The 21493-nt window shown below is 50.6% G+C and overlaps 1 protein-coding gene across 1 annotated transcript in view; it reads right to left on the bottom strand.

Moving 5' to 3' along the window:
• The window catches only part of LOC105488898 (FA complementation group A), a 79959-nt gene that overhangs the window by 10127 nt on the left and 48339 nt on the right, over positions 1-21493 (bottom strand). The window contains exons 24-32 of the mRNA XM_071083700.1: positions 21318-21388; positions 20921-21014; positions 20594-20781; positions 17653-17749; positions 15174-15350; positions 12657-12730; positions 9719-9847; positions 3609-3693; positions 474-646 (exon numbers count right to left, since the gene is read on the bottom strand). Coding sequence (XP_070939801.1) covers positions 474-646; positions 3609-3693; positions 9719-9847; positions 12657-12730; positions 15174-15350; positions 17653-17749; positions 20594-20781; positions 20921-21014; positions 21318-21388 — 1088 coding nt within the window. The remainder of the gene's footprint in view (positions 1-473; positions 647-3608; positions 3694-9718; positions 9848-12656; positions 12731-15173; positions 15351-17652; positions 17750-20593; positions 20782-20920; positions 21015-21317; positions 21389-21493) is intronic.

Raw genomic sequence — 21493 nt, forward strand, 5'->3', positions numbered from 1 at the left:
TGTTGCTGAGACAGAGTCTCACTCCGTCGCCCAGGCTGGAGTGCAATGGCACGATCTCGGCTCACTGAAACCTCTGCCTCCCATGTTCAAGCAATTCTCCTGCCTCAGTCTCCCGAGTAGCTGGGATTACAGGCGTCCGCCACCATACCCAGCTAATTTTTGTATTTTTAGTAGAGACAGCGTTTCGCCATGTTGGTCAGGCTGGTCTCAAACTCCTGACCTCAGGTGATCCACCCACCTCAGCCTCCCAAACTGCTGGGATTACAGGCGTGAACCACCTCGCTCAGCCGGAAGGTTTTAATCAGAAGCACTTTAAACCCTCTGGATCCTCCTCTCCGTGGCAAGTGCTACAGAGAGGGACAGGCTTGGGATGGGGACACACAGACAAGTAAGTAACGGGAAACGAACTCGCTACAAAGAAACTCTAGGACCGTCATGAGATGCTGCCCTGCCCAGGTGGTAGTAGGTATTACCGTTTGTACATGAGCAGCTCCCTCTGTCTCTGAAGCCTGGCAGTCACGTTCCAACCGCTTGTCAGAGCCTGGAGTCGTCGGCAGAAAATCCCAAAGAGGAAGTGCCCCTGGGAAGGGGTGTGGCCGAGAGGCACCGAGGAGTCCTGCTGCAGCTCCAGGTCAGCTACCATCTCCTGGAAAAGAGGAGGATGCTGGCACAGGAAGGCCTCGGGGCTCACTGCCCAGCCAGTCGGGTACCCTGACGGCGGGGGGCGCGGTGTCAGGGAAAGGTCTCCACAGGGGACAGGGCAAGAAGGAACAAGTGGGGCAAACTATTTCAACTGGAAATCACTTTGAAATTGAAATTGCAAATATAGAACAGTGCAGGCCGGGTGCTGTGGCTTACATCTGTAATGCCAGCACTTTGGGAGGCTGAGGCAGGCAGATCCCTTGAGCCCAGGAGTTAGAGTACTGCTTTTCAATTAAGAAACACAGCCGGGGCCGGGCGCGGTGGCTCAAGCCTGTAATCCCAGCACTTTGGGAGGCCGAGACGGGCGGATCACGAGGTCAGGAGATCGAGACCATCCTGGCTAACAAGGTGAAACCCCATCTCAACTAAAAAATACAAAAAATAACTAGCCAGGCGAGGTGGCGGGCGCCTGTAGTCCCAGCTACTCGGGAGGCTGAGGCAGGAGAATGGCGTAAACCCGGGAGGCGGAGCTTGCAGTGAGCTGAGATCCGGCCACTGCATCCCGGCCTGGGCGACAGAGCGAGACTCCCTCTCAAAAAAAAAAAAAAAAAAAAAAAAAAAAGAAAAACAGCCGGGTGCTGTGGATCATGCCTGTAATCCCAGCACTTTGGGAGGCCGAGGCAGGCAGATCATGAGGTCAGGAGACAGACCATCCTAACACGGTGAAACCGTCTCTACTAAAAATACAAAAAATTAGCCGGGCGTGGTGGTGGGTGCTTGTAGTCCCAGCTACTCGGGAGGCTGATGGAGAAGAATGGCTTGAACCCGGGAGGCAGAGCTTGCAGTGAGCTGAGATCACACCACTGCACTCCAGCCTGGGCGACAGAGCAAGACTCCATCTCCAAAAAAAAAAAAAAAAGACCAGATATGGTGGCTCATGCCTGTAATTCGGCACTTTGGGAGGCCAAGACAGGCGGATCACCTGAGGTCAGGGGTTCAAGACCAGCCTGGCCAACAAAATTAGCCATATAAAAATTAGCTGGGTGTGGTGGCAGGTGCCTGTAATCCCAGGTACTCAGGAGGCTGAGGCAGGAGAATCGCTTGAATCCAGGAGGTGGAGGTTGCAGTGAGCCAAGATCCCACCACTGCACTCTAGCCTGGGTGACAGAGCAAGATTCTGTCTCAAAAAACAAACCAACCAACCAAAAAAACCAGCACAAGGACACCCATGTGCCCTCCACCCAGATTAACCTCAGGCTAACATTTTACCCCACACATCATTTTTGCCTCACAAGTCTTTTTTTTTTTCTTTTTTTGAGACAGTCTCAGTCCGGCTGCCCAGGCTGGAAGGCAGCAGTGCAATCCTGATCTCTCGAGCTCAGTTGATTCTAAGTCAGTCTCCTGAGCAGCTGGGACTGTAGGTACACACCACCGAGCAGCTGGGACTGTAGGTACACACCACCGAGTAGCTGGGACTGTAGGTACACACCACCGAGCACCTGGGACTGTAGGTACACACCACCATGCTCAACTACTTTTTTGTATTTTTAGTAGAGACAGGGTTTCACCATGTTGGCCAAGCTGGTCTTGAGCCCCTGACCTCAAGTGATCTACCCGCCTCAGCCTCCCAAAGTGCTGGGATTACACGCACAAGCCACTGTGCCCGGCCGGCTGTGTTTTTTTTTTTTTTTTGAGACGGAATCTCGCTCTGTCGCCCAGGCTGAAGTGCAGTGGCCGGATCTCAGCTCACTGCAAGCTCCACCTCCCGGGTTTACGCCATTCTCCGGCCTCAGCCTCCTGAGTAGCTGGGACTACAGGCGCCCACCACTTCGCCCGGCTAGTTTTTTGCTTTTTTTAGTAGAGACGGGGTTTCACCCTGTTAGGCAGGATGGTCTCGATCTCCTGACCTCGTGATCCACCCGTCTCGGGCTCCCAAAGTGCTGGGATTACAGGCTTGAGCCACCGTGCCCAGCCCAGCTGTGTTTTTTAAAGAAGAATAAAGATCAGGTGCAGGCCGGGCGCGGTGGCTCAAGCCTGTAATCCCAGCACTTTGGGAGGCCGAGATGGGCGGATCACGAGGTCAGGAGATCGAGACCACAGTGAAACCCCGTCTCTACTAAAAATACAAAAAATTAGCCGGGCGCGGTGGCGGGCGCCTGTAGTCCCAGCTACTCGGGAGGCTGAGGCCGGAGAATGGCGTGAACCCAGGAGGCGGAGCTTGCAGTGAGCTGAGATCCGGCCACTGCACTCCAGCCTGGGCGACAGAGCGAGACTCCATCTCAAAAATAAAAAAAAAAAAAAAAAAAAAAAAAAAAAAAAAAAAAGATCAGGTGCAGTGGCTCACGCCCATAATCCAACAATTTTGGAGACTGAGATGGGTGGTTCATTTGGGCCCAGGAGTTCGAGACCAGCCTAGGCAACATGGCAAAACTCCATCTCTACAAAAAGTCAGCTGGGTGTGGTGGTGCACTCAGGTGCACACTGTGAGGATTGCTTGAGCCCAGGAAGTCAAGGCTGCAGTGAGCTATGAGCGTACCACTGTACTCTAGCCTGGGTGACACAGCAAGACCCTGTCCCAATAATAATAATAATAATAATAATAATAATAATAATGATTATTAAGAGGAATAACCAGATGGTCTCACTGAGGAGAAAGAGCCAGGTGGGTCTAGGGAAAGCATCTGGCTAAGGAGTTAGGAGGCCCCAGTGCTGGGGGAGGGGAAGACAGGGGCCTGGCACAGAAGACACATGGGTGGCCAGCACCAGTAAACGCCTGTTGACTGACAGTGAACACACACAGTTACATGCTGTCTACCTGTATAGATCTCAGGTGATCCACCAGCCTCGGCCTCCCAAAGTACTGGGATTACAAGCATGAGCCACGACGCCCAGACTATAATAAACATCTTAATAGGATGCAGCTTAAATGAAGTGAACGCACTGAGTTGTGGCATCCTTAAACTCACCTGCAATCTGGAAATAATGTCCTCATTTCCTGTGCGGCCACCAAAGACCAAATTGGAATTCTCTGAGTGGTCATAACTCCTTGAGCTGAAAACAAAATACAATAAAATCTTCCTCAGTATCGCCTAATAGTGCTGGAGTTCCCAGTTCTCCTCCTGCCTCCAGAGTTGAGTGATGGCTGTGCTTTTCTGACAGTGTGACCTCACATTATTCAACAATAAACAACAAAAACTGCCACAAAATACTACCAACCCCAACCCAAGAAATACAAAAATTATGTACCATGACCAGGGGGGTTTCTCCCAAGAATGCAAGGACAGCTTAACATCCCCAAATCAATAGAATGCAGTTTTCAGTAAAATAAAAAGCAAAAACCACAGGATTGTCTTAACAGACGCAGAAAAAGCACTTGGTGGAATTTAACATCCCTTTGTGATAAAAACACTCAATAAACTAGGAACAGAAGGGGATCTTCTCAATCTGGTACCTGGCATGCATGAAAAACCCACAGCTAACATCAAATTTAATGAGGAAAGACTGAAAGCTTTTCTTCTAAGATCAGGGGCAACAAGGATGTGCTCTCTACACTCAAAGCAGTGTCGCTGCCTCTACTCAGCACTGCACTGGGGCCGGGTGCGGTGGCTCACACCTGTAATCCCAGCACTTTGGGAGGCTGAGGCGGGCGGATCAGCTGAGGTCAGGAGATCAAGACCATCCTGGCCAACATGGTGAAACCCCTTCTCTACTAAAAATACAAAAATTAGGCCGGGCACACTGGCTCACACCTGTAATCCCAGCACTTTGGGAGGCTGAAGCAGGCGGATCACCTAAGGTCTGGAGTTCAAGACCAGCCTGGCCAACGTGACGAAACCCTATCTCTACTAAAAATACAAAAAATTAGATGGGTGTGTTAGCAGGCACTAGTAATCCCAGCTACTCGGGAAGCTGAGGCAGGAGAATTGCCGGAACCCATAAGGCGGAGGTTGTAGAGAGCTGAGATCCTGCCGTGGCACTCCAGCCTGGGAGACAGAGTGAAACTCTGTCTCAAAAACAAACAAACAAACAAAAATTAGCAGCCAGGCGTGGCAGCGGGTGCCTGTAATCCCAGCTACTGGGGAGGCTGAGGCAGGAGAATCGCTTGAACCCGAGAGGCGGAGGTTGCGGTGAGCCGAGATCACACCGCCACACTCCAGCCTGGGTGCCAGAGCGAGACTCCGTCTCAGAAAAAAACAAAAAACACTGCCCTGGGAGTTCAAGCCAGGGCAATTCACCGAGAAAAAGGAAAGCATCCAGATGGGAAAGGAAAAAGTTAAACTATCTCTGTTCACGGATTATATGATCTTCCTTTTGTTTTTTTTTTGTTTGAGACTGAGTTTCACTCTTGTCGCCCAGGCTGGAGTGGCAGTGGCATGATCTCGACTCACTGCAACCTCTGCCCACTGAGTTCAAGTGATTCTCCTGCCTCAGCCTCCCAAGTAACGGATTATAGGAGCCCATCACCGGCCCGGCTAATTTTTGTATTTTTAGTAGAGATGCGGTTTCACCATGTTGACCAGGCTGGTCTCCAACTCCTGACCTCAGGTGATCGCTCACCTCACCCTCCCAAAGTGCTGGGATTAAGGCGTGAGCCACCGTGCCCGGCCAGATAATGATCTTATATATACAAAACCCTAAGGAATCGATACAAAAACACTCGTAAGAGCTAAAAAATGACTCGGGCCAATGAATACATAAGAATCAGTGGCGTTTCTATACATTAGCAACAAACGATTCACAGTGAAAGGAGACGCTCTCACTGCCCCACAAGCAGCCCTATCAGGATCTCAGCTACTTCTGTAGACATTGACAAGCTCATCCCAAAATGAGATGCAACTACAAAGCACCCAGAAAAGCCAAAACAATCCTGGAAAACAACAAAGTTAGAGGCCTCACACTTCCCAATTTTAAAACCTACTACAAAGCTTCGGTCATCCAAATGGTGCAGTGCATACAGACATACAGACCAAGGGACACAATGAGCCAGAAATAAATCCTCACACGAACGGCCACCTCACTTTTGACGAGGGTGCCAAGATCATTCAGCAGGGAAAGATGTGTTTTCAACAAATGGTGCTGGGACAACTGCGTGGCCACATGCAACAGAATGAAGCTGGACCACCTCACACAATTTTTTTTTTTTTTTTGAGACAGTCTCTCACTCTGTCTCCCAGGCTGGAGTGCGGTGGCACAATCTCGGCTCACTGCAAGCTCCACCTCCCAGGTTCAAGCAAATCTCCTGCTTCAGCCTCCCGAGTAGCTGGGATTACAGGCACCTGCCACCACGCCTGTCTAGTTTTTGTATTTTTTTAGTTTCGCCATGTTGGCCAGGCTGGTCTCGAACTCCTGACCTCAAGTGATCCACCAGCCTCAGCCTCCCAAAGTGCTGGGATTACAGGCGTGAGCCACCGTGGGTGGCCCAAAATGTTTTTTGATCCATCAAAATGGATCAAAATCCTAAAGAGCTAAACTAAAAACAGATGATCTGAACTTTATAAAAATTTAAAACCTTTGTGCATTGAAGGATACGATCAAGAGTGTGAAAAGAGAATTAACAGAATGGGAGAATATATTTACATATCATATATTTGATAAGAACTTTATCTAAAATATATAAAGAACTCATACAACTCAGTAAGATAAATACAGTCATGAACTGCTTAATGACAAGGATCCATTCTGAGAAACACATCTTTAGGTGGTTTCCTCACATGAACATCAAAGTGCACCGACACAGATCAGAGCCCTCCGCACGTCTAGGCCACATGGCATGGCCCACTGCACAGACTTAGCAGACCCCCTGCACACCTAGGCCACATGGCATGGCCCGCTGCGCCCAGGTTATGAACCAGCACAGCATGGAACTGTACTGAATACTGCAACTGGAACACAACAGTATTTGTGCATCTAAACATAGAAAAGGTACAGTAAAAACACAACTTAAAAAAAAAGTGACAAAACAACTATGGCTTTATGGGATTAGTGTCATATATGTGGCTCATTGTTAACCAAAACGCTGTTATGCAGTACATGAATGTAACCCAGTTTTCAAATGGGCTGAAGATATGAATAGATATTTCTCCAAAGAAAATCTACAAATGGCCAATAAGAAAATAGAAAGATGCTCAAAATCACTACCCATCAGGGAAGTACAAATCAAAACCACAATGAAATAGCACTTAATACCCACTAGGATGGCCACCAGCAAGTCCGGCCTAGCACAGAGGCTCACACCTGTAATCCCAGTACACTGGGAGGCCGAGGCGGGCAGATCACCTGAGGACAGGAGTTCGAGACCAGTCTGGCCAACACTGTGAAACCCCATCTCTACTAAAATTACAAATTAGCCACCAGGGCCGGGCGCGGTGGCTCAAGCCTGTAATCCCAGCACTTTGGGAGGCCGAGACAGGCGGATCATGAGGTCTGGAGATCGAGACTATCCTGGCTAACACGGTGAAACCCCGTCTCTACTAAAAAATACAAAAAACTAGCTGGGCGGGCACCTGTAGTCCCAGCTACTTGGGAGGCTGAGGCAGGAGATGGCCTAAACTCGGGAGGCGGAGCTTGCAGTGAGCTGAGATCCGGCCACTGCACTCCAGCCTGGGCGACAGAGCGAGACTCCGTCTCAAAAAAAAAAAAAAATTAGCCACCAGGTGAGGTGGTGCCTGTAGTCCCAGCTACTTGAGGGGCTGAAGCAGGAGGATCACTTGAGCCCAGGAGGTCGAGGCTGCAGTGGGCTGAGATCTCACCACTGTATCCCAGCCTGGGTGACAAAGTAAGACCCTGTTTCAAAATAAATATATAAGACAAAGTAAGACTCTGTCTCAAACAAACAAAGTAAATGGATAAACAAAATATGGCTGATCCTTCTGTTCTGCAGTGAGCAGCTCTGTGCAAACCTACCCATAAAGGCTGGGGAAGTTGGGAAGCTGGAGAAAGAGGCTGAACAATCCAGTTTCTCAGATAGAAATGTTTAAGGGCTGACAGACAGAAGCCATGTCTTGGGCAGCCTAGAGAGATGATGCATCCCTGCAATGCTACCCCCAGGCGGGGCTTCTATACCACAGGGAAGGATTATTGAAGTCAACCCCTCAGGGAAAAGCAAGAATGCTCTGTGAATCTAACCGCTGGATTTAAGGTGGAAAATTTGTTTTTTTTGTTTTGAGATGGGGTCTGTCACCCAGGCTGGAATGTAGTGGTGTTATCACAGCTCACTGCAACCTCTGCCTTTCAGGCTCAAGCAGTCCCACCTCAGCCTCATGAGTAGCTGGGACCACAGGCACACCATGCCTAATTTTTTTTTTTTTTTTGTGGAGATAGGGTTTCACCAGGCTGGTCTCAAGCTCCTGAGCTCAGATGATCTGCCTGCCTTGGCCTGTCAGTGCTGAGATTACAGGCATGAGCCACTGCGCCCAGCCTCAAGGTTGTTTTGACCTAAGAGTGGGATTTAAGGTAACAGCAGATAAATGGGAAATCTCAGGAGGCATTCTTGGAGTAGGGTTAACGGGAAGTCACCCACGATAGAGATGCGTCAGCTTCCACACCTTCTGTGAGTGTCAGTCGGCCATAAGAAGGAAGGGTGTGCTGATACAGCCCCCACACCTTCTGTGAGCATCAGTCGGCCATAAGAAGGAAGGGTGTGCTGATACAGCCCCCACACCTTCTGTGAGCGTCAGTCAGCCATAAGAAGGAAGGGTGTGCTGGTGCAGCCCCCACACTTCTGTGAGTGTCAGTCGGCCATAAGGAGGAAGGGTGTGCTGATACAGCCCCACACCTTCTGAGCGTCAGTCGGCCATAAGAAGGAAGGGTGTGCTGATACAGCCCCCACACCTTCTGTGAGCGTCAGTCGGCCATAAGAAGGAAGGGTGCGCTGATACAGCCCCCACACCTTCTGTGAGCGTCAGTCGGCCATAAGAAGGAAGGGTGTGCTGATATGTGCTACAACACGGATGAGCCTCAGAAACATTCTGCTCAGCCAAGGAAGCCAGACACAAAGGGCCACATACTATGTGATTCTATTTATATTAAATATGCAAAAAAGGCAAATCCATGAACAGAAAATGGATTCCTGGTTGCCACAGGCAGGGGACATGGAGGAAAGGTGCATACACACTTGCCATCTGTACTGAATGCTAAAGCTGTAACACAATAGTTTGGAGCTGCAGGCAAGAGCTGCTGGGAACAAAGCCTGGACAGCCCCAGGTACACTCCGTCCATCCTTCTGGCCCAGACGCACCACCTCAGGAACTGCTCTGTCCTGAGAATCCCTCTCAGATGGAGAGAGGCCCAGTATCTGCTAGGCCATTTGTGCTGTGCTTCGCACTTGCTCACCTTGAATACCAGGTGACAGAACAGAAAAACGTTGTTGCCATTTTTTTTTTTTTGAGACGGGTCTTGCTCTGTCGCCCAGTTGGCTCACTGCAACCTCTGCCTCCTGGGTTCAAGCAATCCTGCTGCCTCAGCCTCCCAAGTAGCTGTGCCTACAGGTGCACACCACCACGCCCAGTTAATTTTTATATTTTTAGTAGAGATGGGGTTTTACCATGTTGGGCAGGCTGGGTCTCGAACTCCTAACCTCAGGGGATCCACCCACCTCAGCCTCCCAAAGTGCTGGGATTACAGGTGTGAGCCACCACGCCCGGCCCAAAGTTGTTGCACTTAACAAGTCTATACACATAAACAACCGATTAAGGAAGCTTGCCTTTATTTTGTACTGACTTAGATTTGCCATGTGATATGCTCGAGTGTACTTTGCATAACACAATTGGAGTGAGAGAAAAATGTATTCTTAGAGCTGCCATGATTTCAAGTAAGGCCTCATTGGTGTGTGACGGTTAACACTGAGTGTCGGCTGGACTGGGTTGAAGGATGCAAAATGTTGATCCTGGGTGTGTGTCTGTGAGGGTGTTACCAAAGGAGATTCACATTTGTGTCTGGGCTGGGAAAGGCAGACCCACCCTTAATCTGGGTGGGCACCATCTAATCGGTGGCCAGCAAGGCCAAAAACTCCCCTTTGTGTATATATCCTATTAGTTCTGTTCCTCTAGGGAACCCTAATACAGTGTGTGCTGCTAACCTGTGGTGGAAATCCATCAGAGCGTTGACAAGAACGGTACACGCAGCCTCCAGGTCTCCGTCACAGCCTCCTGAAGCAGAGGACTTAGGGAGAAAGTGCTCATAGATCGCCCACTGGTGGAAGTCCTGCCTGGAACAGCAAACACTGACATCAGTTCTGAGAAATGCTTCGCGACCAGCAGTTCCCCATAACCAGGGAGTAGGCCCACAGTAAGGAACACACAGCACTAGTGAGAGCTGGGTTGAGACTGGCGGCTCGGGACCTTGGAGTAGGAATGAGACCTCACTGTCTGCAGGGTGGGGTGCCTGGGGCTGTGGGAAAGGCCTGGTCTCAGGAGTGGCCTTTGTGAACCGCCCCCCTTCCACTGATCAAAGGCCACTCAGAATGACATCCCACTGGGTAACTGCTGGCCACATAGCGGATGAGCTTGGTGAACAGGCAAGCACAAAAATGTAGGCTGTAAAGTCACCTGAGGGCACCTGAGCTACTCACAGGCCCACCGGCAGGGGATGGTGAAGCAACCTGCGTCCAGACTGTGGGCTCTGTGCATATGGACAGGAAAGGGCTCAAGGACACACTCACTCAAAACTGTGGTGGCTATACCTATAATCCCAGCACTGTGGGAGGAGGCCAAGGTGGGAGAATCGCTCGTGCCCAGGAGTTTGACATCAGCATGACCAACATAGGGAGACCCCATTCCTACCAAAAATAAAAAATTAGCTGGGCATAGTGGTGCCCGCCTGTGGTCCCAGCTACTGAGGAGGCTGAGGCAGGCGGATCGCTTGAGCTCTGGAGAGGGAGGCTGCAGTGAGCCATAACTGCAACACTGTACTCCAGCCTGGCCAACAGGGTGAGACCCTGTCTCAAACAAACAAACAAATCTGCAGTGCACAGAACCATCAATACTGCAATCCATTTACACAGAAAGAGCCAAAACCAGGAAAATGCAACCATGCAAATATGAGTGCTAAGGGGTGTGTGCTCTACCCACACTGTCTGGAACTGGCACAGAATGTATCTAAGTATCACTTAAGTAATTGAGAAAAGAAAGAAAATCCCAGGAACACATCTCAACACGACTTCCACGTAGCAGTGACCTGAGTGGTAAGGAGAGGTCCTCATGACCCCACGTAGGAGACCAGTCCCTCCCTCTGACCTCCTTAGATTCCACCCCGGAGAGGAGCCAGGAGGAGAAACGGGAGTGTGTGGAGGAAGCACCTGCAGAGCGGGCTTGGCACAACCCGAACCATCGGCGCCCGTTTTGCCGCAGGCAGCAGCGAGTTGTTGTTTCTGTGGCCCCCGTTTTCCTTTTCCTATTACTTCTATTGGTTTCATCCAGAATCGGATGCCAGGATCCAGGCGCAGGAGACAGTGCTGCATGTGTGCCTGGAGGGCCCCTGACGGCCAGAAGGACGAGGAACACAGGGTGGCTGATGCCAACCCTCTCCTGAGTCTGGGTGTGGCAGGCACCCCGAGGCTCATGTACCCAGCAGGACGCTCCCTGTCTGCAGTGACCACATTCCCCTCTCCCTGACCTCCACCCTAAACTCCACAGCCTCAAACCCAAGGGCCCTCTGGGCTCCCTACTCCTATGTCCAGAACAGCACAACTGACCTCTCCAGTGGTCTCAGTCATCAGCCCTGGGACCTAGGGGGGGTTCAGTGCTTCATTTACCCACTTCCTGGTGCCCCCATGTCAAGGCCAGCACCTCTCCTCAAAGTCTGCACCACCTGCTCCACACTAGCCTCTTCTCCTCCCTGGTCATTTCCTCTCACACGGCCCTGTCTGGTATCTCCAGAGCTCATTCCTACCTTTAATCTACTTCTGTGTCTACCTGCGTGTTGCCAGGGCCAGGACGCAGGTGTACAGCTCCTGGAGAGCAGCCACAGCCCAGCCAGGGCAGGGTGAAGTCTAAGTGGGTGCCCTCGATGTGCCACATCTGCCCTCATCGATACACAGGTGCCATATGAGCAGCCTTGTCTCTTTCCCTCTATACTCCCTGCTTCTAGAACACTCTATAAGTGTCTACCACATGGTAGGAGCTCAGTAAATGTTTCTTAAATAAAGGAATAACAATTGAAATTGGGCAACCCTCCCGGGTGCCCCCACCACATGGAAACTTTACGTTCAATTTCGCTTTAATAAATCTTGACACCAAAAACAAAACAAAACAAAACAAAAACCAATTAAAATTGTGCTCAAAGATTAACAGTTGGCCGGGCGCGGTGGCTTAAGCCTGTAATCCCAGCACTTTGGGAGGCCGAGACGGGCGGATCACGAGGTCAGGAGATCGAGACCATCCTGGCTAACACGGTGAAACCCCGTCTCTACTAAAAAATACAAAAAACTAGCCGGGCGCGGTGGCAGGCGCCTGTAGTCCCAACTACTCGGGAGGCTGAGGCAGGAGAATGGCGTGAACCCGGGAGGCGGAGCTTGCAGTGAGCTGAGATCCAGCCACTGCACTCCAGCCTGGGCGGTAGAGCCAGACTCCGTCTCAAAAAAAAAAAAAAAAAAAAAAAAAAGATTAACAGTTAAACAAAACATTAAATTGAGGATAAAATGTCAAAACGTAGGCTTTAAGACAGTGTAGAAAACTGTGTAACATTTTAAAGGGAAGCTCCTTTTTCTTTTGAGATTGGATCTCACTCTGCTGCCCAGGCTAAAGTGCAGTGGTGTGATCTCAGCTTGCCGCACCCTCTGCCTTCCAGGCTCAAGCAGTGTTCCTGCTCTGCCTTCCAGCTGGCTGTGATGACTGGCATGTGCCGCACGCCCAGCTAATTCCTTTTCTATTTTTTGTAGAGATGGAGTCTCCCTGTGTTGCCCAGGCTGACCTCAAACTCCTGGATTCAAGAGATCCTCCTGCCTCAGCCTCCCAAAGTGCTGGGATTATAGGTGTGAGCCATCACGCCCGGCCAGGGTAGCTCTTTTCAACACATACCGTTCAGTATCTGAAAGAGCATCAGCTTCAGGCTGAATTTCCAGCTCCAGGTGTAACCAGTCTTGGTAAGTTAACTGAGAGAAAGGGAGCAATTCAATACAATGAGGACAGAACACACAATCCACCACAGGTTTATAAAACAGTTTGTCATTTCATCTCATACGCAGCCCTCCGTGTCCCTGTGTTATAATGAAATTGCAGCTGAGAGTTCTACAGGAAAGAAACTTTAGTTTTGTCAAGAATTGTTTCTTACAAGATTTCCCTAGCACAAAGATGTTAGCACTGTAATCCTTTATTTCCAAGTATAAAACGGCTATTTTAGTCTGGGCAACATAGTAAGACCCCATCTCATTTAAAAATTGCCTGGGTACAGTGGCTCATGCCTGTAAACCCAGCACTTTGGGAGGCTGAGGCCAGCAGATTGCTTGAGCCTAGGCAACATGGCAAGACCCCGTCTCTACAAAAGATTTAAAAATCAGCCAGGCATGGTGGCACGTGTGTGTGGTCCCAGCCTCTTGGGAGGCTGGGGCGGAAGGATCGCTTGAGCCCAGGAGGTCAAGGCTGCAGTAAGCAACAGAGTGAGATCTATAAAAAGGAAAAAAAAAGAAAAAAGAAAAAAGAAAACAACAACATTCTACAGCTATTCACAGTAGCATACCTTCATTTATTTTTGGAAACAGGGTCTGCTGCCCAGGCTGGAGTGTGTGCAGTGATACAATCGTAGCTCGTGGCTGGCTCTGCCTCCTGGACTCCAGCATCCTCCCCCTCAGCCTCTCAGATGGCTGGGACTGCAGGTGCACATCACCATGACCAAGTAAGTTTTTTAAAAACATTTTTAGTAGGCCAAGCACGGTGGTTCATACCTGTAATCCCAGCACTTTGGGAGGCTGAGGCAGGCGGATCATGAGGTCAGGAGATCGAGACCATCCTGGCTAACACGGTGAAATCCCGTCTCTACTAAAAATACACACACACACACACACACACACACACACACACAAGGCTGGGCACGATGGTTCACGCCTATAATCCCAGCACTTTGGGAGGCCGAGATGGGCGGATCACGAGGTCAGGAGATTGAGACCATGCTGGCTAACACGGTGAAACCCCGTCTCCACTAAAAATACTAAAAATTAGCTGGGCGTGGTGGCGGGCGCCTGTAGACCCAGCTACTTGAGAGGCTGAGGCAGGAGAATGGCGTGAACCCAGAAGGCGGAGCTTGCAGTGAGCTGAGATCGCACGACTGCACTCCAGCCTGGGCGACAGAGTGAGACTCCGTCCCAAAAAATAAAATAAAATAAAATTTTAGTAGAGACAAGGTCTCACTATGTTGACCAGGTTGGTTTTGAACTGAGCTCAGGTGATCCTTCCGCCTCGGTTTACCAAAGTGCTGGGATTGTAGGCATGAGCCATGGCATCCGACTTGTGTTAACATGTTTCCTGTCTGTAAATCTTAAAACAGTTCCATGAATCAACAGGGACTAATTTCAATATGTTGATTTGTGGACGAATCTCCAAACCTCACATTGCAGGAAAAGCAGCAACACTCCTGCCGCGCACTCCTATCTGGGTAAAGGCCGAAGCTGCCGAGCTCCGCACAGGGACACCCACAGATGCGGCACAGCCAAGGGAGCAATGCAGGAAGATTCCCTCCGAGCTGCTGGTGGGCACAGAGCTATTCACTGCCTCCTTTTCTTTTTCCACTGCGCCTGGTCATCACTCCTCACATCAAAACACAGCATCATACTTACTTTTGTGTAGCTAACATAGTTAACAATAAAAACAGCAGAAAAGGTAGTGCAATAACCTTGAGGTTTTTGTACTACTAACCTAGAGACGCCACTCAGCGTCTCTAGGCTCACTCCTGTGCGCCTGGCGGGCGCCTGTAGTCCCAACTACTGGAGAGGCTGAGGTACGAGAATCGCTTGAACCTGCAGAGGCTGCAGTGAGCCAAGACTGCACCACTGAACACAGCCAGACATTGTCTCAAAGAACATATCACTAAAAATAAAAAAAGAAGTTTGTGTTGGGAGAAACTCAGAAAGTATAGCAGGGCTTCTCTGTATTTATTTATTTTTTTTTTTGAGTCAGGGTCTCGCTGCGTCATCCAGGCGGGAGTAGAGTAGCGTGATCTTGGCTCACTGCAACCTCCACCTCCCAGGCTCAAGCGATTCTCCTGCCTCAGCCTCCCAAGCAGCTAGAACTACAGGTGCACACCACTGCGCCCAACTAATTTTTGCCTTTTTTGTAGAGATGGGGTTTCACCATGCTGCCTGGGCTGGTCTCAAACTCCTGAGTTCAGGTGATCCACCTGCCTTGGCCTCCCACAGTGCTGGGATCACAGGTGTGAGCACCGTGCCCAGTCTCTGTATAATTTCTTAACAGCTGCACATGAGGCCACAATGATGTCAGTCAAGATTCCAATCAAACCACCTAGGTGCTGCTGTTCTTGCCTCTGAGGAGACAGTCTGCACACACAGGATGTGGCACGATGCAGGGGAAGGAACGGTGACCTACATGAACATCTTCCTCTTTCAACAGCTCTCGGAAGGTTCTGTGTGTCCAGAGAGAGAGGGCAGCTCTCTGCCAGTCTGCGGAAGGAAGGTACAAGGGTCTCCAGGAAAGGCTGGCTGCGTCCTCTTGAGAAAGAGGCTGTCGGGCCTCTGAGAACAATCTGAACACAAGGAACTGAAACTGAAACAGACAGTATCATGCAAGTTTCACTGGGAGCGGTTAAGCCAATGCTTAGGTGGAAATAGACCATCAACAGCCAAGCCACACACACAGCCCCACGTTCAGGAGACCTCAGTCCAGCCCCTGGGAGGGGGCAACACACAACCCCACGTTCAGGGGACCTCAGTCCAGCCCCTGGGAGGGGGCAACACACAACCCCACGCTCAGGAGACCTCAGTCCAGGCCCTGGGAGGGTGCAACACACAACCTCACGTTCAGGGGACCTCAGTCCAGCCCTTGGGAGCGTGTAGAGCCCCTCAGTGGTCCTGGCTGACTGTTTCCTTGAGCTAAATGTCTGGAAGCAGAATTGCAGGAACAAAACTGCCTCCCAGGGGTAGGGCTGGTTTGGTCCTGGGTCGTGAAACCGCCCATCTCTAGGCCTTTGCCAGGAATGGCGTTGCCACCAAAAGCGCACACCACTGGACAAGCGAGACACGCTATCGGTGCTGCGTGACCGTGTCCATCTCTGCCTCTAAGGAGACGAGAGCCTCCCATGTTTACAACTGGACTGCTCCAAGGACGTGACCGTGTCCATCTCTGCCCCTGAGGAGACGAGAGCCTCCCATGTTTATAACCGGACTGCCGTCCCTGCCCAGTGCGCTGGGTGGGGACCATGTTGCCCTCTCCTAAGCTCCAACACCATGTTTTCTTTAAAAACTTGGCACCAGAGGCAAAGTTCCTCAGAGGAAATAACTGGAAATATGTGCACCCTGGATCCTCAGGGGCTGCTCCCAGATTCTGACTTAATTTATCTGGAAAGGGGCCAGGAATCTGTAGTTTCAAAAGCTTCTCAGGTGATTCCGATGTGAAGCCTGCAGTTGAAAACCACTATTTATTTATTTATTTATTTATTCAAGGCGGAGTCTCGCTCTGTCGCCCAGGCTGGAGGGCAGTGGTGCAATCTTGGCTCACTGGCAAGCTCCGCCTCCCTGGTTCAAGCCATTCTCCTGCCTGAGCCTTCCAAGTAGCTGGGATTACAGGCGTGCGCCACCTCGCCCAGTTAATTTTTGTATTTTTAGTAGAGACGGGGTTTCACCATGTCAGTCAGGTTGATCTCAATCTCTCGACCTGATGATCCACCCACGTTGGCCTCCCAAAGTGTTGGGATTACATGTGTGAGCCACCGAGCCCAGCCTAAAAACCACTATTTTATACGTGAGGCGTTCATTAAAATCCTATAAAAGGACAACACTGGTTTCAGTGCCATTTCACCTTTGCTTTTGACATTCAGGGTTTCCAATGCTCATCTTTAAATTCCTTTGTCTGGGCCGGGCGCGGTGGCTCATGCCTGTAATCCTAGCACTTTGGGAGGCCAAGGTGGGCGGATCACTTGAGGTCAGGAGTTTGAAACCAATCTGGCCAACATGGTGAAACTGTCACACTAAAAAATATATAAAACAATTAGCCGGGAGTGGTGGCAGGTGCCTGTAATTCCACCCACTTGGGAAGCTGAGGCAGGAGAACTGCTTGAACTTGGGAAGTGGAGGCTGCAGTGAGCCGAGATCGCACCACTGCACTCCAGCCTGGGCTACAGAGCAACACTCCATCTTTTAAAAAAAAAAAAAAAAAAAAAAAAATTCCTTTTTCTGAACAATGTAAGGAACATTTACTAGACGAGACGAATGAGTATTCTTCTTTCCAGAGAAAGATACTTTTTTGTTTTGTTTTGTTTTGTTTTTTGAGACGGAGTCTCGCTCTGTCGCCCAGGCTGGAGTGCAGTGGCGCGATCTCGGCTCACTGCAAGCTCCGCCTCCTGGGTTTACGCCATTCTCCTGCCTCAGCCTCCTGAGTAGCTGGGACTACAGGCGCCCGCCACCGCGCCCGGCTAATTTTTTGTATTTTTAGTAGAGACGGGGTTTCACCGTGGTCTCGATCTCCTGACCTTGTGATCCGCCCGCCTCGGCCTCCCAAAGTGCTGGGATTACAGGCGTGAGCCACCGCGCCCGGCCGAAAGATACTTTTTATGAATACTAATCTTTTAATTCATCTCTCCTATAAATACCAACATCTATTTCCTTACAACTACAGACGCGTAGCTGTCTTCATACAACTTCACTTTACACTCAGAGAACAGAAGAAAAGGCAGCGCTCAGCAGTCAGGCTGCCCAAGCAGACAGTAGAGGTGGCCATGACAGCCAGCCTGACTCAGGAGCTGCCCCTGAGATGGGCATGAGGCGGCAGCAGACCTCGGCCTTCCGGTCTGAAAGCTGCGTAAACCTGAAACGTACAGCAGAATGGAAAAATAGGAAATGACTGAACCCACCTTTTTAATAAGGCCTGGAGATAAGCAGCTGTGCAAAATATCTCGTGACTGGGAAGAAAACTTGCACAGAGAGTACGAAATTGCCGCTGTACAAAATCTGAAAACAGAAATTATAACATATAAATGTTATCCATACAAAATAAGGGATGAAGGAAAAAGTTACTTTCAACTTCACAAAACTGAGTTTAGTGCATTCTAAACTGGATGACCTGAGCATTGGTCCTTGGTTTTTTGGTCTCTTTGTTTTGAGACTGAGTCTCGCTCTGTTGCTCAGGCTGGAGTGCAGTGGCACCACCTGGGCTCACTGCAATCTCTGCCTCTGGGTTCAAGTGATTTTCCTGCCTCAGCCTCTCAGGTAGATGGGATTACAGGCTCTCCCACTGTGCCCAACTAATTTTTTCGTTGTTGCTGTTATTGTTTTTTGTTTTTTTGAGACGGAGTCTCGCTTTGTTGCCAGGCCAGAGTGGAGCGGTGTGATTTCGGCTCACTGCAAGCTCTGCCTTCCAGCTTCAAGCAATTCTCCTGCCTCAGCCTCCTGAGTAGCTGGGACTACAGGCACCCGCCACCATGCCCAGCTAATTTTTTGTATTTTTAGTAGAGATGGGGTTTCACTGTGTTAGCCAAGATGGTCTCGATCTGACTTCGCGATCCACCCACCTTGGCTTCCCAAAGTGCTGGGATTACAGACATGAGTCACCGCACCCAGTCAATTTTTAAATTTTTTTAGTAGAGACGGGGTTTCACCATGTTGGCCAGGCTGGTCTCAAACTCCTGACCTCAAGTGATCTGCCCACCTCAGCCTCTCAAAGTGCTGGGATTATAGCGTTAGCCACTGTGCCTGGCCCAATCCTTGGTTTATTTTTTCTTTGATACAGGGCCTTACTCTGATGCCCAGGCTGGAGTGCAGTGGCACAATCACAGCTCAGGGGATCACTTAAACCCAGAAGTTCAGGACCAGCTTGGGCAACATAGTGAGACCCTATCTCTCACTAGCTGGGTGTGCGGGTATGTGCCTGTGGTTTCAGCTACTGGGAAGCTGAGGCGGGAGGATCACTTCAGCCTGGGGGACTCAGCAAGAAATGTCTCATTTACTCAACATACGTACCTACAGTAATACCCATGTGAAAAATTCTCACTTGTAACCAAGAACGTTAGAGTGAGACTCCATGAGGCAATGGAGATGCCAAAGCACTGTCATGGTGTTCTTAGGGGTCTAATGTTTCTGTTTTTCAGATGCATATCTGAGCTGGGCGTGATGCTCACGCCTGTAATCCTAACACTTTGGAAGTCCAAGGTGGGCAGATCACCCGAGGTCAGGAGTTTAAGACCAGCCTGGCCAACAAGGCAAAATCCCATCTCTACTAAAAATATATAAACTAGCTGGGCGTGGTGGTGTACACCTGTAGTCTCAGCTACTCAAGAAGCTGAGGCACAAGAACTGCTTGAACCCGGGAGGCGGAGGTTGCAGTGAGCCAAGATCATGCTATTGCATTCTAGCCTAGACGATAGAGTGAGACTCTGTCTCAAAAAAAAAAAAAAAAGGCCGGGCGCGGTGGCTCACGCCTGTAATCCCAGCACTTTGGGAGGCCGAGGCGGGCAGATCACAAGGTCAGGAGATCGAGACCATGGTGAAACCCCGTTTCTACTAAAAATACAAAAAAAATTAGCCGGGCGCGGTGGCGGGCGCCTGTAGTCCCAGCTACTCAGGAGGCTGAGGCAGGAGAATGGCGTGAACCCGGGAGGCGGAGCTTGCAGTGAGCCGAGATTGCGCCACTGCACTCCAGCCTGGGCGACAGAGCGAGACTCTGTCTCAAAAAAAAAAAAAAAAAAAAAACTGAAAACACCAAATATATATTTCATTCTCCCTTTCTTATGCAAAAAGTAGCATCTGAGACAGAGTTCAGTATTTTGCTTTCTTCACTTGGATATATATCCTGAGGCATCTCTGTGTTCCTGAAAGGGGATGGCCCTGTCTCCCCCAAGTCACCTAGACGCCTCCCTCCTCACCAGCTCCCAACTTCTCCATCGGCCGTGTGCCTCTCATGCCAATACCCAGCACTCAGTGTTTGGGGCCTGGGGTGAGTGGGGACTATTTGGTGGGGCCAAGCGCCTGGGAGGGGCTCTGAACCCCCGGAGTACCCACTGCCTGCTCCCCATGGCCCACGTCTGAGGGTGTGGGATCCACACAGCTGCCATCTGACTTCCTCTCCTTGCTCCACGTACATTTCTTGAGCCTTTTCTAAGTTCTCTGTTGTTCAGACCCTGTCATAATGCCAGCTCTCCCCTTTCCTCACAGGGTCTCCGGCATCACAACAGGGCTTCTGTCCCAACCTCGGATTCCTCTGCCCAAGAGACCCAGGAGCTGCAAGCCAAGCCCCAGAGAGCAATGACCACTGGAGTCTCCCAGCCTTCTGTCCTGGCCTCTGCCTCTGCGTGGCAGCTGCAGGGAGCCCTTGAGGCCCTGAGCAGACCATTCTCCACCACAGGGTCCTTCCTCACCTCAGCACATGGCCCCATCTGCTGAGCCCTAGAGAAATAGCCTGAAGTGTACATGTACACACTGGGAAGCTGCTCACCACGGGGTGCCGAAGAACCTCACGAGAGGAAGCTGGTCCAACCAAGGGCCAGACAACCCCAAGACAAAACAAAGCAGCTCTCACCAGGACATCAAAGAATGCTTAACGATGTAGACAGTTACTATCTACTATTAATTTCAGCAGCTTAGTATAGTATGATCTCATTTTTATGAACAAAGAAACAAATGCATACATATTATAAACATATGACAGATAAAATTCTGGAAGGATATACACCAAAATGCTAAAAAGTGGTTATCTTTGGGTGGTATGTCTGCATGTCTGTCTCTTCAATTTTATCAAACGAGCATGCATCACTTTTCTAGAGAGAGGAGAGAAGACACAACTGTGGAAGAACAGCTCACTTCAGGCAGAAGAGCAAGGAATCCCTCGTCCTACAGGTCAGGAGGCTGTCAAAGAGTGCAGGGACAGGAAGGCCAGCATCAGGGGCAGAAGGACCCACATCCACCTCCGGGAGTGCAGACCTGGACTCACCCAGGTGCACGGCCAGGGCAGCCAATCCCAGCACATGTGGGGCACTCAGGCTTGGGCCCTGCAACGAGAACAAGGGTGGCAGAGCAGATGCCCTCTTCCCAGCTGGAATTTTCCAAGGCACTGAAGACAAGCCGGGAAGCAGCAGCCTGGCCCTCAGAGTGGGCCCCCAAGGGTGGCCCCGTGAAGCAGAGCCTCACCTGGTGATGGAGCAGCTGGCAGAGCCGCGTGAGCACTGCAGGGAGCACGCATCCACACATGGTCCTCATGAAGAGGGTAGCCCAGGGGCCCTGCCTGCAGGGACAGCCGCAAAACCATCAGTACTGGCCATTCAGTCCTGCACATCCCTACAACAGCTAACCCAGGCACCAGCGGCCCAAGAAACAGCCAAGTTGTTCCCCAAAATAACGGTCTTTCTGGAAGACAACCCATCTTCTGCAGTGCTTCCCAACTTCTGCTGCGACCTATTTGATGAAACTCAGCCTCGCCGCGTGCTCCCGCGGAGATGAGCTCATGCGTCGCTGGCCTGCAGCCCTGGCCAGCAGGAGGCGGCACCCAGAGGAGCCCCACCACCCAGAAAGCCGCCTGCGCCTTCACCTCTCCGGGGGAGCGACACTGGAGGCTGCCATCAGGTTCTGACAGAAAGACGTCAGCAGGAGGTCCACAGCCTGTGGAGACACGGTTCTTGTGAGCGCAGCGTCTCGGGGACGGGAGCAGCAGGAAGGAAGCCGGCCAGTTCTCCCGCCACAGACATCGCAATTCCGCTTTGCAAA

Source organism: Macaca nemestrina, chromosome 18 (genome assembly GCF_043159975.1).
Source record: "Macaca nemestrina isolate mMacNem1 chromosome 18, mMacNem.hap1, whole genome shotgun sequence".
Classification (NCBI taxonomy): Eukaryota; Metazoa; Chordata; class Mammalia; order Primates; family Cercopithecidae; genus Macaca; species Macaca nemestrina.